We start from the raw sequence: 19,259 nt of genomic DNA, 5'->3' as shown, positions 1-19,259 counted from the left end.
GACAGTTCCCGCGGGATAGCAATAAACGAATATGGATGACGACTGGGTTAAAAATATATCATTCTATTTAATCCGACAGTTAGATTATGGAAAAATATTGGACACGTATTTTTTGGTTTATCAAATTATTAAAAATCGACAAAGGTATAGATTATCAAACTTCCGGAGTGGCTTGTGACGTCACTATTACGTAAAAATCGTCCATATAGTGACTTCACTCGAAACTTCTAAGCACTGTACCCTCGTCATTTTTTGTTTGTCAAACAAAAGAAAAAATACGTGCACAATATTTTTTAATTACCTATCTGACGGACTAAACAGTTTTTTGTAGTCGTTTAGCCTATTTATATAAATATGTGTATTTCCAACGTCGGTCTCGAGATTCCGCGGATGCGAAGCCGCGGGCGTAAACTCCATAAATTGAAATGTAAACACATATCTACTTGTTTTGATCACAGTCGGGTAAATACCAACGCGATGTCAACAGGCTAAGAACCAGTTCAAACTACCAATTTAACATTTAACACTGACCAACAATTTTAACCTTAATATTGACTCTTAACACTATAGTAATACAAGCGATGCGAGATATGCAAAAACGCAACTCGTCATTTTGTTGTGTATAGGGAAAAACAGCAGAAATCGGTTGGTTATTGTTATAATTATATGAAAATTAGTCCTCTCGGGTGATGGTTGTTATTTTTTTAAACAATATTGTGCTGTTCTCTGAGTGAATTATGTATAAAATGTACAGGTAAGCTCGATCTTTTGTACGTTAGAAACATAACCTCACTTTAGTTGAAATATGCGCCGGGTAGATACCTAATGGTTTATTTTATTTGGTCAAAATACTTAATACATAATAAAAAAATTCCATCAGACTCTAAATAGAATGAGCCTGTATCTTGGTAGTCTGCCAGTGCTATTAAAGATTAATACTACTTAATTTTTTGTGTATTTTATATGTTTTTGTGTACCTACGTATTATTTTGTGTATAATTTTAATTTTACAGCGCATTGGCGCTTCAACTGTAATGCTGTAATTTTTTGTTGACAAATTAATAAATAAAAATTAAAACCTACAATTACAGCCATTAAAATTTCAGAATATATATTAAGACAAAATAAAATATATAAATTGGAATTTTCATTACAATGATTTGATATTTACAACACAATAAGTTAAAAAGGAACCAGGAAAATTACATTTTCAAAATATATCTACCTACTCATTTTTTTTTACTATTTCATGGTCTTAGATGCCTCAATTGGTTTTATTGCTTACTTAATTCAATAAATTGAGAAGTAAAAAAGAAGGATTTATTTGGACAAAATACCTGCAATTAAAATAAATTGAACATAAAAATACCCAAAAAAAAGAAGAATACTAGCCAATTATATTCATTGATCCACTAATTTATTCTTTGAAATATGGCATATTGTTATGACTTCTTTCGTGTTAAATTGGGTAGATAAATAGATTTATAATACATATTTCCTAAAAAAAAGTTTTATTTAAAGAAAATAGACAAATTAAAATTACTTATAATACAGATAATGATGTTTTTGCTTCTTTAATTAATTATTGTTGTTATTTCTTGTAAAAGGAAACATACAGCATACCGGGTGGGCTCTTAAACAGGAGCAAACCATTATAACCTAACCAACAAAAACTTGGAAATCCCCGACATTGTCACTTCAAAGTACATATCTCAAAAACGGCTGTACCGATTTTGATAAAACTTGTCTAAGAACAATCGCTATAAAACTTGCTTTCAAATGAAAAAAACACATTCAAATCTGTCCATCCGTTTAAGAGTTACGGTGCCACAGACAGACACACATAGCGGCCAAACTTATAACACCCCTCTTTTTGCGTCGGGGGTTAAAAACATAGATTGTACTCGTCGAACAGCGAGCGACATTAGTTCAGCGACTTCTCCAAATAATGTTTTTTTACACTTTAAAGTTTATTGGAAGAAGCAAACTAAAAAAACATTCCTTTAAAGAATGTAAGTAAACCAAACTTTTTGATACTTGTAGCGTGACAGGCGGCGTCAATTGGGTTCTAGGATGGCGTACATTAATTGATAATACTACTTAATTTGTATAAAAAAAAAAAATTAAAATTAATTTGTATAAAACCATTACTTTTAAAAGTCGCTGAAACGCTTTTAAACCTCAGTACGAGAGCGAAGGTCCTTAAATGCGTCTTTGTATGTAGTGTTTCGTATTGTCTGATGTTTTGAACTGTTACTTTGTTATTCAATTTTGTTATTACGGTTTTTGTTATTTTTTTTACCTTTATTAGTTTTGATATAGTGCCAAAGAAGACCGCATGGTTTTTGAGATCCCGATAGGCAAGCAAAAACACTTGCTACGCGGGCGAAGCCGCAGGCAAAAACTAGTTAAAAATATAAACTATCAGTAATAAAATCGATTACACATCCTTAGCATATTTAATCGAGAATCGCAATAAATCGATTCGAATTTACATTGTCACAACCCTCATTGCTTAATGACATGTGTCACCGTACCTAACCTATCCGAAAAGTATTAAGTATAACTGCCAGCGAGCTCACAACAGCGCACGTTTTTTAGTTCAAGTTTCGAACTGCTGTTGCGAGCTAGCTAGCAGTTAATAAGTTTTCAAAAATCGACGTTGTCACTGGTCTCCTATGTCACAACTCTCCTCGGTGACCCCTACTCAGCTTACAAAGTTAAAAGTTACGCCCAAACAGTTCCCACCAAAGTTATAGTTCAAACAAATTTGTTTTCTCACCAAGAACAAAATTCGATCATTATTATATAGGGTGTATATTTTTTTAATAAGGAAAGTAATATTTATAGACACATGAATACTATAGGCACATACAATAATTAAAAAATACGACATTACAAAACACAAGCAAAATTGAACTTAAACTAAACATAATATTATTCGAAACTTAAAAATCTACGAGTATTCACTAATATCTCCCAAGTTATATAAAAACGATAGATATAATTTCATATTATAAACGTTCATTATGTATAATTACATTATATGTATATAACATGAAACACTATAATTTCATTAAGTATAACGTTCGATTAGTATAACAGTTGTTTTATATACTTTCATAAGAAATAACATACAATAAGGCATACCGCTTATAATACGTAATAACTTCTTATATAACATTAATATGATATAATATCAAGTGATATAGTTTGTTTGTAAAATACATGGTAAATTTTAAAACCAGAAAATTAGGTGCTTCTTATCAACCCTTTAATTTTTGTATTGCAAAGTTTTACTTCAAAATTTGTGCGAGCGAGCGAGGCGAGCGAGCAAGACGGTTCGAAGCGGTAGCGACTTGCATAGTTTAGGCAAAGTCTAAAGAACTTACACTGTGGTTTAGGTTCAGGATGTTAAGGTTTTTTTATAGCAGCGAGGAAACCGTAAAAGTGTTTTTTTTTTATATTTTTGAGCGTTATGTTTCCGTTGTAAGATTAAATTAATGTTATATGTTTTGGTTGTTAGAGGTTGCGAATGTTATATAATTTGATCGTTATACTGAATGTATTTATGTCCATAACTCATTATATATTTTATCATTATACGTTATGAGCATTATAGCAAACGTATGTTATATTTAAAAAATATAGAAAGTGAAGTTATACATAATGAATATTATTGTTTTGTTTTGATATATTCTATTACCCACTTACCGCTATGGGGCAGGGTGCCCGTAGGGCTGGCTGCGTTTCCTCGTCGTATGGCAATGCCAATACGTTGACCGAGGAAAAGCCAGCCCTATGGCCACCTGTAGAATGTACTAGGTCCTTTTTAGAAATTGCATGTTAAATTCTAATTAAAATACTTTGTATACATATAAAAAATACTATACAATAAAGAACAAAAAAGAACAAACCAAAGATATGACTAAATAGACAAATAAAGAAGAACTAAGAAAACAAGGTACCATAAATAGTAAAAAACATTAAAGAAAAACATTTTTATTTAAATAACTAAGTTATCCAATTTATAAATATTCGACATAAACTTAACAAGGAAAAAAACAATACAAACACAACATGATAAGAAACAGGACAATGAACAGTGCACCATGTAGGTATTATTGGTAACTAGCTGTTATTCGCTACTTCGCCCGTGCAGAATTCAAATTTGTGGTAAAGCTTAGTCTCTTTTTTAATAATAACAATAATAATAATTTATTCATAAACCATTGCGTGTTACATTTAATTGTGGCTGGAGCCTCAATTTAGGTAAGAATATATCTGTAATAAGAGCCTCCGCTCTTCCTTAAAAGTAGGTACAATTGCAACTAGTATCTAAACAAGCGAATTTAATTTAACAAACAAAATAGCTAATTCGTAAAAAAAAATGAAAATAACACTTAGTGAGTGTGTTTTATCTAATAAAGAAAAACCCAGTAACGGCTAAAACGGTTTTTTTTTTGTTTGAGTCACCTTCTATATAGCCTATCCAACGAAGACTAAAAACTGCCTCTCAGGGGAAATAACTCGTGTATAAGCGAATTTTGGCATAGGATGGTGTTTTAAACCACATACTAAAAGTACTGGAGGGTGGGGGTGGAGCTAACGGGTGGTGGAGGGTCCTGAAAAAGGTTAAATAAGGTTAAAATAGGTTAAAGTTATAAATAAAGTTTCATTGATGTACAATTGTACATGTTTTGCCGCCAAACTGTCGTAACTAGTCCTTCCTACCTACTTTAGGTACCTGTGCTAAAAAACCAATTGATCAGATTGGCTTTAGAGCCAGCCGGCATGGCAAGGGACGATGGCAAGCGTCCAGACGGGGTCACCCTGGTGCCATGGAAGCTCGGTAGGGCCCTGGTGTGGGACGCGACATGCGTTGATACTTTCGCTCTGTCCCACATCCAGGCAACTAGCTCACAAGCCGGCGCTGTGGCTGATCAGGCTCAAATACTCAAGCGTCGCAAGTACTCCTCCTTATTAAAGGATTACGAGTTTGCGGCGCTTGCTGTTGAGACCTTAGGGCCCTGGTCAGCCGACATGAAGTTTTTTATAAAGGCCCTGTCGTCCCGGTTGGTCGACGCTTCTGGGGACCCAAGAGCTGGCGCGTACTTATCCCAGCGGATCTCACTTGCGATCCAAAGGGGTAATGCGGCCAGCGTCATGGGAACCCTGCCACAGGCAGATCTTTTAGAAGGGGTATTCTTTTTATAATTTTCATTGTTACAGTTAGTTAAGCTATCTTAGGTTAGTTCTTTTTTATGTATGTAAACTCATAATTATCCTGCTTTATATTGTCTTTCTTTAAATAAATATATGTGATTTTTAATTTATTACTAGCGATATAAGAACAATTGATCATTCATTATCATTATCATTTTTCAGGTTCCTCGTGATTTTGGCGGTGGTCCACTCGACTCTGGCTGTGACGGAACCCACTTCTCAATCACTTGAAGATATCTTAAACGACATTTTCGGAGTAAATATAGGTAGGGTACATTGCTTACAGATATATTAAAAATCCCTAACTCCCTCGCCAAGCAAGTCAAAAATATATTTTAAATAGACTCCTGACAAAATTATATCAGCAAGTAGCGCCAGTTGCAAATACACTCTTTACACGTCCTTCATAAAGGACATATTGTAATTTGAACATCAAACTCTATCATAAATGACATAAAGTTTGATGTTCATTAATCAAAAATTTTACTTGGGCGTTAGTAGGATAAATTATTGTATTTTTCACCTATGATGAGTTCTGGGACACTTGAAAATTTTCCGAATTACACATACTATGTTCGCAAAATATTTTATAAAAATAATTTCTATTTTGAAGCAAAATAATGAAAAAAATGTAAAACTGTACTTTTTAAAAATATATAGCAATACCAGAGTCCGTTAAATAGACTTTATCAAGTACGATAGAAAAAGATTTATATTGTTAAATGACGTAATGTGTAAAACGGAACAGAGTAGTGACGTGACACAACATTATCGGCAATAGCAGCGGTTCATTATTGGATAATAGGGAACTCTAAGGGGCTGTTCCACCATCCATTGATTAGCGTTAACCGACAGTTAAATGTGATGCCGTCTCCGTCTATTCGAACAAAACAAATAGAGACGGCATCACAACATCGTTTGAGGGATTATTTCGAGCGAGAACGAGAAAACAGTGGCCCGGTGGGCGGAAAACTGGAAAAATATATATTTTTTAAATATAATGCAACTTCTCCAAAAATAGGCACTATCTTAGAAAAATCGATAGTTCATTCGATAAATAGTACATCTCTAAAACTATCAAACTCGAAACGTCACAGGTGAAAAAAGTTATAGTGACTGGAGCGTTACCATGGCAGCCCGTTACACTAAAATGATATTGACCCTTATTGTATTGTAGGTATGTCAGATTTACGCCCAGCTACTTAACAATTATAAATATTTCTCAAAAAGTTGTCCCGTCATGATATTGACAAGAAGTTTGTCAAGAAATTATTAACCCTAATGACGAGATCATTATAACATAGAACTAAATAAAACATTCAAAATTTCTTGACGCCAGGAAAGATTACTAGTTAAGATTATTAGTTAAGACTTTCTATTAGATTCAACAACAAAGATTATCGGACTTTTTATCACTTTTACCGCAAGGTTTTGTATATATATTTAAAAACAATATTACTTAAGTATTTTTTGTGGTGAAATAGCGTCAGGTTTTTTTTTTAATAAGTGAACAACTGAAAAACAGACAGACTTTTTGTGAAATAGTCTTGTATGTTGTTTAGATGCCGCGGACATCGACGCCAACGTGGAGAAGCCTAAAGACTGCGTCTCCGTGGAAGGCAAGGGAGCCAAGAACAACTGTTACGAGTGCCGTTTTTGCAACGACAGCATCCAGAACTCGCTTTACCGGATCAACCCCGTCAAAGTCGTGTAAGCATCACTGCCAGATCACGAAATTCCTAGGCATATCGTGAAATGGCGCCATATCATGAATTGGCTAAGGGACATCCGCCATATCGTTCAGTACTCGCCGTTTAACGATTAGCCTTGTGACGTTTAGGCAGATTCTGGCACTTCGCCGGCCGCTACCGCAGCACGCTCGCTTCGCTCGTCGAACCAATTTATTTCTTTTTTCGGCATATCACGATGTGCCCGGTATAGCTTCCTAGCTATACCGGGCACATCGTATCGGGCATATTCCTATATCGACGAATGCGTTGCTCTAATCCATTTGCCGTATTGTTTCAAATTCAAATTCAAATGATTTATTCAGTAAATAGGCCGCAATGGGCACTTTTACACGTCATTTTTTAAACTACCAGCGCTTTCGGAAAGACCATCATTGCCAAGAAGAATGCGCCGCAAGAAACTTGTCAGAAAGTCATTTTTTCATAATAATATAATTACAAATTAAATACTTAAAAACTATATTATACAATTAAAGAAATAAAATACAAAATATAATAATAAAAATATATATAATATAAAGCATGAGGGCAATATAAATTACTTAATATGCGAGGTGCATAATCTGCTTTTCTTTCAACTGTTACAGGAATAGTAGACAAAAAAAAAGTCATGCTAAACAATTAATGGGAAAGAAACGTCAGTACCTAGAACTCGATGATTCCATTTTTATAAGTTTAAAAAATATCCACGGAAAATTCGCAAGGTTCTCGCCAATTTGTTTTTTTTTTCAATTTCTTACTTTTTTTTGGCAGAGTTAGAAGCAGATATTTTTACCCGCGATCTGTCAAATTTCGGATGGGCGCCAGGTTGGCCAACCAAACACAAAGTTTTTTTTAAAACACGGCTACTTACTATTTTTGGTAGGATTGGTAGCAACCATTTTGTGAACGCAATCTGTCAAATTTCATAAGACCGTCAGATTTACCAACCTAACACTAGATTTTTTAAACTATTCAGGCTAATTTTATAGCAAAAATACTTAGTCTTGTGTTACCTCTTCGGTGGTGCAATAAAAAAAATCTAAAACAATGCAATAAAGGATTTTCATACATTTTTTCTGCTCTAGAGCAGAAAAGTCCCGTTTTGTGCTGGGTATTTAGTGCGGTTATGATGAAATTAAATCATAGTTGGAAGAAATACTACATTACTGTAGAGGCCGGTAAATAGGGGGTTGCCGGCCAAGCAGATATAGACGGCCGAGCGATAGCGATCCGGAAAGGGATGCAAGGCCGGCAACCCCGCGTTCCGGCCGAGGCTTGTATAGTACTTTTCTCAAACATGACATGAAATAAAAAAAAAAACAAGAATTGAAGCTGGCGGGACGGTAGTCTGGTCGCCGTGTTGTGTGGCTGCTGGCGGCGGGCGGCTGCGGGCGGTGGTGCTGGCGGCTGGCGCGAGCCGTGCCACAGCTCGCGTTGAAACAAAAGACGGTTGCATTGCCGGCCGAGGACGGGAAATTTGTATGAAATCTCTTTGCAGGCCGCTAGAGTAACCGCGCGCAGGCAGGCGAGCCGCAGCGCCTGCAGCGCGATACTTCCCGGCCTATTACTTGTAATACAACGTCGATATTTCATACATGTTTGAGAAAAGAGTTATATTTGTATGTTATTTTTGGTTTCAGATTGAAAAATGACAAGTGTACCAGCCAGGTCGAACTATGCTGCGTGGATCCCGGTAACTGGTTGAATTTGAGGTACAGTACAAAAATCCACTTACTTATAAACAATCATCATAAACATACAATTGGGTCAGTCAACTTTTTACCCGACTGCGAAGGAGGGTTACGTGTTTGACCCGTATGTATGTATGTATGTCTATTCCTTTGTCCTCTCGTAACTACTCAACGGCTAAACCGATTTTGATAAATGATACGTCATTGAATTCTTGATGACGCGAGTGAAACTGGGTACATGAAACTCTTGAAAAATCAAAATGGCGGATTTTTGGTGCCAAATTGTGATTTTTCAAAATTTGTTATTATTCAATCCCATCGAGTAGGCTATCAAATGAAAGCTTATAACTAGCCCGTTCTAAATAAATACGGGTTATAATAGTTTTAATCTACCATTTTCACAGAAATATCAAAACAGTGAGAAATAAAACGATAAATTTAAAAAAATCAAAATACGACTGTTCAATGGAACAAGTTTTTTATACATATGTCAATAAATGTTGTGGGTTTGAGTGTGTGTAAGTAAAGTTCAACAGTCGGGACCCATTCAAATCGTGACCAGCTCAAAAATTCTTAGTACCTAATGGGTCCCGACTGTTGAACTTGAAGGCCGTCGTGCAGGAAAAAATAAATCTAGATTTAGTAGCTAAGCCTGGCTTAAGCTTGACAGTTCCATACATTTTGACACTACTAAACTGAGCTTAACGCTAACTCGAGATTTATGTGTTTCCAGCAAGTAGCCATAAGTAAGCTACTTAACAGAGTTCTAGCGCAATAGACTGCCTTCGTTTTAGTATTTTTTTAGGCAGTCGGGTTTTCGGTTTTTGAAATATATTGCTTTCATATGATACAACAGTGATTCACTTGGTTAGAAATATTTTTGCGGTTTACCTACCTATACATATTATACGGGACAGAATAACAATAGTTTTTAACACCCGACGCAAAAAGAGGGGTGTTCTAAGTCTGACCGCTGTGTCTGTGTGTGTGTCTGTCCGTCTGTGGCACCGTAGCTCTTAAACGGGTGGACCGATTTGAATGCGGTTTTTTTTATTTGATAGCAGGTTTTCTAGCAATGGTTCTTAGACATGTTTTATCAAAATCAGTTCAGCCGTTTTTCAGATATTGAACATTGAAGTGACATAGTCGGGGGTTTTCTAACTTTTTAGTTAGGTTATATAGTTTTTAAAGCAGTCGGGCTTTTTTTTTTAATTTAATGTTTCAACGAAATTCCTCCATGGCTCATCTCATAAGCATTCTAGTAGTTAATACTACTTCATGAAGGAACTGCCTTAAAACTGTCAAAACTCCTAACTTTTAGTGTATTTGTAACCCCATAAAATGACACTTTTAAGAAGTGACCCAGGAGACGTTACCATGGCAACCAGCTACAGTAAAAAGTTGGGCCGTAGTTCTGACGCGGGCCCAGTGCGGATTGGGAACTTCACACACACCATTAGTCGCTTCGCAGGTTTTTGCAGGTTTCCTCGGGATAGTTTGGATTTGAACCCACGATCCTCTGACAGGCCATAGGTTAAATCACTAGGCCACGCCTTAACGAATTATGATTATTACAGGTCAAATGACAGGTGTGGCAAACCGAACCCTGATGGTATCCCTCGTCGGCGGCGACAATTCCCGCGGTCGATGTTACAAGCGGAGTTCCCTTGGCGAGCATGGGTGTACAGGTACCTAACTATAGAAGAAAAAAATATATTACCACAAACTGGACTTATCACGCTAAAACACACGAGTAATATTTACCTCGACGTTACAGTGGCCGTGGCCATGAGTAGACTGAAGTGTAGGTTGTGAAGTCTGTCTGGCAGCGCGATTCCTTCGAACTACCCGCACTTGGTCATATTTATTTGTCACCCCATCACACCGATTATAAAAAAATATTAACCAAAAATTTAACTGACTACAAAAACCATGAAATAATTTTTTTTAGAGCGTTTATACCTGCTGAGCTGGCAACGTTGCATTTTTGTTAGTTTTTCTCGATTATTTCATAAAAATTGAATGAAAATTAAAAATTAAAAACGAATCAATGTTTATGACCGGTTTTTAAAGAAAATAAAAGTAGGTTAGGTTTGTTAACAATCCTGAAACACTTTCAGTTTATACTTATAAATGCTTACACCGTATAATAAGCTTTTTATTTTCCAGCAAAAGCTTGGAGAGTCCGCTCTGCGCCGCGACTTTCATCCACGAGGACAAAATGGCCCTCATCACTCTCGCGTCGTGCGTACGCGCTCGCGCCGCCGACACTCTGGAGGTGGCCTTCGTCAGGAACGGCGCGCGCGAAGCCGTCAGGGAGGTTATAATGCACGAGAGTTACACCCCAGGTAGATAATATGGTTAAAGAACTTTATTTCTCAAAGAAATTTACAATGCACTTATTGAGAAAATGCTTAAGGGGATCCCATGCCTCAATGACCTTCGATCTGAATTCCTTAGTTTTCTAGTGTTTTTTGTAGCGTATTATATTAAAAACAACGGCTTTAAGCAATATAGTATCCCATATTTACTTCAAAGTTCATTGTCTTCGAGATATTTGGCATCAAAGTTGAACAAATTTAGGCCAAAAAACTGGTTTTCTGGTCATAACTTTTGTGTTAATTAGTTTCAAATGAAAACCCTCGACCTGTTTTTAGAGACGTCAAAGACGAACCCAAATATGTAGATTTTGTATATGTTAGATCTTTCACGTCAATAGAGATACGAAATAAGTGTTTTTCAGACAATGTTTAAAAAAATCATACAAAATTAAGTAAGGTCACTGTGGGCAAGACTTACTTTATTTATTTTTTTACCTCGGAGTGATCTAGCTGCGTTAATTATTCACCTGCGTTAACACTTGTACTTGCATACGATGAAGAATTTCATAAATAATAGTCAAGCTATAGAGACAGATCATTTTAATCACAAATTAAGCAAAAAAAAAAAAAATATTTTCTAAAATTCGGCGAGTAGACGGTCTTCCCGTGTAGCTTAAGGTAAGTCCGTCTAGTGATGGTATCGGCCATACTATGGGTGCTTATATGTTAGTATTCGAAACCTTAAAAAAAATTAAACAAGACAATGAAAAGTGTACTTTAAACTTGTAAATATAAGGTTTAGATTCGGAATAAACACAATTTTTCTTATTCAAAGGCAAGTCCCGGCATATATTATGTAAATGGGGTGGTAAACCTTTTTTGGCAAAAAAATATATTAATTATACGTACTTACTTATTTATAGGGTTTCCCATCCCATACTTGAGGTACTTATCCCATCTTAGGCCTAACATTAACAGCCTTATTCATAAAAAGTTAGAGCCCCTTGAAGGCCCGATGCTAAAAAACATGATTCATAAACGTCTGTTAGCGCTAATCAGTCGATCAGTTCTGCTAAAGTTAGAGGACCGTAGACCCTCCTTTATCTTCTGCTAAGTCACAAAATGGCCGCCACAAGTTTGAACAGCTGACTTTGACAAGAGCAAAAAACCATACCGAAGATATTTTTAGTGAAGGGAGGGTTACGCAAAGATTAAAAATAATCCAGGAGAAAATATTTTCAGGAATTTGTATTTTAAAATCCTCTAAATTAGGTATTTATAACTGCCACTTGACTACTTTAGTAACAATAAATATGAAAAAAATAAAATTAGGATGATTTACATAATTACGGCTTTTTGCACTTAAACATAAACATGCGGATCGGAAATGGCGGGAAAACAAACATCTCCCGTTTTTATTTTTTTTTTCCTGCTAATTAGCTGTCACTGCTGTCAATCTTTTTTTAAAATTATCGATGAGGCCATTTTTTGTCTTTGATTTGTCAAGATGGCCAACATAACGCGTCTAATCCGTCTATCAGCAGCTCAACAACTAACAGACTGCTAGCAAGCGTTTATGAATCATACTTCTTGACAACCGTCTAACAAGCTTAATCGGTCTGCTAAGTAACAGACCGATCAAACCTTAATTAAGGTTTTTTTTATGAATAAGGCTGTAATTGTTTAATGAAATAAACCCGGTTAACTCACGTTTCAAATCGAGCTTAGCTTGACATGTTTCGCGCTAACTCATAGCCCTTCCTCTAGGAGCAACGCGATTCGGCGGCAGCTGCAGACGCATTGCGCGCCACCTCGAAACATGCCGCGCTAAACTCGATTTAAGACCCAAGTAGCCATGAAAATGATCTTCCGAAAAGTTCGAAATTAGTCAGACCTTTACTGACTTATTATCGTGAATTGAACTATACCATCTTCTATCCAGGTGATGACCGCAACAACATAGCAATCCTCCAGCTGGGGTCTCTCGACCAGTCCCCCACGTGGTCGTACCCCGCTTGCCTGCCGCAGGGCGCGCCATCTGTCGTCACCGCGTGCGTCACCACTAGCGAAACCGACTTACGAGTAAGATTCAAATACCTTGTTCTTATAATAAGGGCCCTCGCCCACGGCGACTTTTTGTAGCGATGTGTTTTAAAAGAACCGGCCAAGAGCGTTTTATACGGAATCTTCCAAGTTTAGGTATATTTTATAACTTAGGCTGCTATTTACTCTTAAACTACTATTAATTATCAAGCAAACTTAGCCGTAATAGTTTTCCTTGAAAGTTTGATATACTTACTACTATCCTGATTTTTTTCAAATTTTTCCACCCACCGATTTAGATTTTAGAGGGGGGGGGGGGGGGTACGCTCGATTTTAATGAAAATTTGCACTTTAAAGTTGAATATTTCGCAAACAAATCACTGAATCGAAAAATCGTTTTACCCCTGATGGTTTTAAACCGGTGGGTGGAAAAAATTGAAAAAAATCAGGATGGTAGTAAGTACATCAAACTTTCAAGGAAAACTATACCTAACGGCTAAGTTTGCTTGAGAATTGGCTGATTCTAATAAAAGTGGCATGGCAGGCTAAAGTTAATTCAAAAAAATATATATATGTTTTTTTACTTTTTTTGCATAAAAACAGCTTCTTGGTATTTCATTTGTTACAAATATGTTAAAGGGAACAAAGTATTCCTAAAAACTTAAGAGTTATGGGTTCTTGAAATATTGATGAAGCAGGCTAAAGTTAAATTAGACAGGCTAGTAGTGAAAAGTTACCAGGTTAAAGATAATTATATCAAAAATCAAAAGAAATGTATCATAAGTTTAAGGGGCTGTTTCACCATCCATTGATTAGTGTGAACTGGCGGTTAGGTGTGATGCCGTCTCTATTTGTTTTGTTCGAATAGACGGAGACGGCATCACATTTAACCGTCGGTTAACGCTAATCAATGGATGGTGAAACAGCCCCTAAATGTAATTTCTTAAAAAAATATGAGTCTCTTTGAGGCATATATAAGAAAATAAAATTATTTCAAAATTATTCATATTTTATACAGGGTTATTTGTAATTTACTAGCATCCTTTTAACCCTAAACTCCTACCACTTAAACAAATGTTTTTTGTTTTACGACTTTTTAAAATGGAGCCGTAAAACAAAAAACATTTGCTAAATCATGTATATTTTTTATTTTTCCTTCCTGTTTTCTTCGCTGATATTGTTCTTTATGTTTCCTTTGGAACTCAGCATAGACTTCTGGATTTCTTTTTATTTTTTCGTATCTTTTCTTTTCGTTCTCCCTTTTTCGTGCTAACCTCTCTTCTCTTGTCTTTTGTTTAGTATTGGTTTCCCCATTACATGTCGGCCCTAAAATATTACGATTTAATTACAATACAATGCAATCAAATCAGTCCCTCCGATGAAATGAATGACATCAGATAGTAAAAACTGGCCAAATAAGAACGTACCTAGGCAAAATAACACGAAAAAATTCGCTTTAAACAAGTAACGACACCACTATTTTATACGAATGATTTTTTACAAACTGTAAAAATTTTAGTTATAAACAGGATCACCATGATTGTTTTTTTTAATTTTCAAGCCAATAGTTTCACTTTTAGAGGGGGGAGGGGGTCACACTCCAAAAAAATTTGCAAAAGCTATATTTACGCAAAATTACAGCTATAGTACTAATGGATCTAGTGCGGATAGATAAACAGACACACAAAGTGAAATTATAAGTGTTTAGTTTAATAAAAAGCAATTCTCTACATTTACTTTGGTAGAACACTGTTAGTACTACTTAAAAAAAAGTCCATAAAGTTATTCTTAGAAATTATATGCAATTTTTAAATAATATAATTTATAGTTCACTTTTTTCTGCCATGAGTCACTTTAGTCTTTGCTTCAGTTACAGATTAAAGTGACACAGATTAAAGTGAAAAAAGGATTCAAAAGACATTTACTCTAAAACCGTCAAAAATATGAATGTGCCACTCTTAATAACGTAAGTAAATACGTCATAATATCACATTAAAATGATTATCTAATAACGTCCCATATAAATAACATAAAATAATCGAGACAATGTAAAGTTAACATACCCGTTACAAACTCCAGTTTGCCGCCTTCGATCATTAATCGCCACAAAACTATGACAGAAGGTCTCTAACCGTACCGTACGGCGGCGAGCCAGATATTGGCCGAATGTTTACCGATGATTAAGGTGTGTCTATCATTCTCCGTGTGTGAGTGAGACCCAACAATGCGAACACACAGACTACAGTGAAAAAATCGCTGGACAAACTTTGAGTTTGAATATTGATGTATAATAGTTATTTGTGCAACAAGAGAGCAAAGTTGTTTTTTGTTGCGAGTGTTGATTTTGAATCCCGAGTAAGCGAAGGATTCTATAATTGAATCACGAGCGTTAGCGAGTGATTCTAGGTTAGAATCCTGAGATCAGCAAGGGATTGAAATACACGAGATGCAAAAAAACTTTGGTCTCGTGTGACACATACAATTTTTCACCTCAGCAGCGAGAACATAATTTAAATGTAACATAAGAATAAAACCACATATACCTACCTGTTTACAAAACAAACACATTTTTTTAAAATAGAATCCGATTATTATCAAATATAATAATTACATTTAAAACCATAAAAAGAGTCCAGTAGCTACAATACAAATTGCATACTCATAACATGCAATCTTAACTTCTTGTACTAATGTCACACTTATTTTTTAATACTGCAAAAAGCCTCATCTCGGGGTAATTGAAAAGGTTGAACAATTAAACCTTTAAATATGATATTTATTAAGATTTCTATTACATAAACATAAATAGATTTGTTAAAAAATCATTCAATTTAACAAATAATAATTATACTGTAGAGGCAGTATACGGAATTCTTTTATAAAAAAAAACAAGAGAAGCGGCTTTCGTGCAACGAGGTTTCATACTTTATTAAAAGATCGGGAAAATTTACATTTTGGAAATATTTCGATATATTTTTAATACCAAAAATTTAATTTAAGTTTGTAATCGACAAATTTGATCCTATCTCTTAGTTTTTTCGAGTTGAAGTGAAATGACAGATCAAAGTAAAGTTCAAATATTTGTAATTCAGTGAGTAGACCCAACACTGTACTCAGCATTTAAAAAAAATAATTAAAAAGTTACTTTGTCTCACGGAGTGAGCAAAATGCGATTTTGCTCACTGATTTCTCATAGCAAAACCTGCCTTTTTGAGGTGCTGAGGTGAAAAAATGATTTATTTAGGACCGTATTATTATTAAATGAATATCGTATTATTGTTTTTGCAATATATTATAAAATATAATTTGTGAAATAGTACACAAATAATTCACAGGCCTAACACCGGGAGCATGTCCCTTTTGGACAAGACAGACTACAGTGAAAATCGGTACTTACATTTATTTATTTTTTAAAGTAATAAGGTTAAATAAATAAAATGGCCTGGCCTCGGTGTAAAAGGTCTATGTTTACATATGTCAATTTTTATTTTTTCTGAAAAACGTATATTTAATGTACTTTGTATTCAAAAACTCATTGGCAGATTATAATGCCACTTTTATTAGAATCACCCAATTATTAATAGCTTATGAGTAAATAGCAGCCTAAGGTATAAAATATACCTAAACTTGGAAGATTCCGTATAAAATACGAAATATTACTTAATTTTTCCGTAATGGCTACGGAACCCTATTTTGGGCGTGTCCGACATGCTCTTGGCCGGTTTTTCATATAAATTTTTATTAGTCACGCTCATAGGTACTGTGGAATGTACGAAAAAAACGTCGCAAAACTGCCATTTTTTGGGGGAAATTTCTTTTATTCGATCGGAATCGATTGTGTTCTTGATTCTGAGTAGGAAAAACCATATTTTTACCAAATTGTCTTAACCTCTTTAGTGTCTAAACGCGTGTCCATTTCAGATCGAGTCGGTGATCCCCGTGCGGTCGGCGTGCACATTGGCCAACAGTACGCTGCCGGAGTCGCTGACGTGTGCGCTGACGCCGCCCGGCGACTACGTGCCGGAGCTCGCCGCCGGACTCTACTGCTCGGTTAGTTACGGTTGCCGTACGCTGGTGTCTTAACCTCGTAAGGCCCAACGTCTTATATGAAAAATATGTGCATAGCGCATATCCCACAGCAGTCACAAATACGTCACTGGCATAGGAGCAGGCGCGGCGCACTCCGCGATATAGGTGCGATTTTGTAAGTATCAAAACAGCCCACGCCGGCGTGGGTTAACTCACTAGGGCTATGAGCACCGCCCGGCATGCACGCTCGCAGTCTCGCTCGAACTAGTCGCGCCGCGTAACGCTACGTGTAGCTGTGTGATTTTCGTAAAACTGGTTGAGTACGATGAGTGCAAATAAATATTGCATTCATATTTATTTTATTTATATATTCATATTCTGTACATAACATTACACTGACTAACCCAATTCTGTTCGAAAACATTAAGTGCGAGTGCGACAATAGAACAGATAGGTATAATTCACGATTTACCAATGCCCACTGCGGGCGTACAAAACCTTTGAGGCAGCCGACGACGCATTCGGCACGCGACCTTGTACAATTATCCATTTTGTGACCGTCGGAGATCGTAGGCGCGTCAATTTTAAAATGCTAGAAAACTAAGTAATTTGTCCGAATTTACTCTTAAGTTATATGTGAGTATTATTTTTTTATTGATTTACAACCCTATCCTAAACCAAAACGTTGGTGCTGAATAATAACGACCTTCCCGCGCAGCGCTAGAGTTCAATGTTGCTTAAAAAAAATACGTAGCCATATAAAATGGCGGCTTTCGTCAACATCAAAAGAGAGAACCTTCTGTACTTGTACTAATACTTGTTCTGTGATAGGAGTATGAACTAATAAGTCACATGGTGTCAAGTGTTCCGTGATATTTATTATTTATACGTCTAACTTTATGTTTTTTATTGTTCCAGCTTGACAGCCCCCCATCATATACAGTGAATGGGTTATTTACATCGGCGAATCAAAATATCGCTTCGTACGTGGACGTATGGCATTTCATGCCGTGGCTAAAGAATAAACTACATTTAAAAGATTGATTAAGTTCTAAAGGGGCTTTCCACCAGCGAGGCGAGGCGATGTGGGATGAGAATTAAAATCGCGCCGAACCATTTTCACCAAAGACTACAACCACCGGTACAATTTGAGAATCAAAAAACCAGGCACCGCTCCGTAACTGTGGGTGTCTGTGGGTTTAGACTTCTAACCGCCCTAGAGGCTAAATATGAATATGCCCCCCCCCCGCAACAATAATGACACTAGACCTCGATGACCTCTTCAAATTAATGAAATCTCAGCTCAGCTTCACGCCAGTCGCCCCTTTGGTCCTAGAAACTAGCCTTGTTGGATTGACCAAAAAAACACTGTCCATTATTTTTATAATAATGTAACGCACTAAATAGATTATCATTATCTTTTTTTACTTAGCAATCTACCCAATTATCGTCTCGCCCCGCCTCGGCGGAGGAAAACCACCTTCATGCAGTGAGTTTTCGCCAGAGATGCGCAAGGAATGTTTTTGATGAACCAATAATAAGGCTAGAATAGAATAGAAAACAATGAGATAATCAAGAGCTCCTGATTAATTAAAAATAAAATTAAGTCTATTTTGTCACTATTAAAATTGTTTTTTCGTTCGATAAAACTTTCGATTTATAAATATATTAAAAATAGTCAAATATAGCGAATGGATTAGTGATGTCAAAAAACCTAGCCTAGAAAAGCAATATTTTTAGAAAGTTATAGCAAAAAGTTTAATGCATTATTTAAGTTAATAAGTTAGAAAGAAAGAAAGAAAATAAATCCACCACCACTCATATTTCGTTTTATACATTTTTTTTACCGCACAACGGCAAAACCTACTAGACGCTGGCAAAATAACCATACTTAAAAAAAAAACAACAACATCAAGTAATAAGTTGTATTTTGTGAAGTGTCCAGCAGAAAAAAATGTGTTTAGAAAATTACGAACAATGTAAAATACTCAAAATAGAAATAAAAAACATTTTAAGTAAATATTTGTTTTATTCAATACACATTGGGTTTTACAAAGAGCTTTTGCGTGGGGATCTCCATTAATTAAGGGTTCCGCACTTTAACAACATTGTTTTTTAAGATACCATTTGTCTGTTTGTGTGTGTATCTCGAGAACCATAGTAGATATACAGATGAAATTTAAACATAATATACATATATTTTTATTGCTGCTACAACA

At 35.7% G+C, this 19,259-nt stretch overlaps 1 protein-coding gene across 1 annotated transcript; it reads left to right on the top strand.

Annotated features, from left to right (window-relative positions):
* The first annotated feature begins 472 nt into the window (after positions 1-472).
* Positions 473-19,060, top strand: LOC141442663 (uncharacterized). The gene is made up of 9 exons (XM_074107707.1): positions 473-754; positions 5,389-5,492; positions 6,789-6,936; positions 8,597-8,668; positions 10,225-10,335; positions 10,817-10,995; positions 12,911-13,050; positions 16,933-17,061; positions 17,959-19,060. Exons 1-9 carry the CDS (start codon positions 738-740, stop codon positions 18,082-18,084), a joined length of 1,026 nt encoding a protein of 341 aa, XP_073963808.1. The 5' UTR covers positions 473-737; the 3' UTR covers positions 18,085-19,060.
* The last annotated feature ends 199 nt before the right edge of the window (positions 19,061-19,259 follow it).

Source organism: Choristoneura fumiferana, chromosome 26 (assembly GCF_025370935.1).
Source record: "Choristoneura fumiferana chromosome 26, NRCan_CFum_1, whole genome shotgun sequence".
In the NCBI taxonomy this organism is placed as follows: domain Eukaryota; kingdom Metazoa; phylum Arthropoda; class Insecta; order Lepidoptera; family Tortricidae; genus Choristoneura; species Choristoneura fumiferana.
This window is presented reverse-complemented; position numbering and strand designations above follow the sequence as displayed.

What these genes read in the sequence shown, in the direction of transcription:
- LOC141442663 (XM_074107707.1), top strand. An exon ending in CATTTTCGGAGTAAATATAG is followed by an intron (nt 5,493 to 6,788) that starts GTAGGGTACATT and finishes TATGTTGTTTAG; the next exon opens with ATGCCGCGGACATCGACGCC. An exon ending in CCGCCGGACTCTACTGCTCG is followed by an intron (nt 17,062 to 17,958) that starts GTTAGTTACGGT and finishes TTATTGTTCCAG; the next exon opens with CTTGACAGCCCCCCATCATA.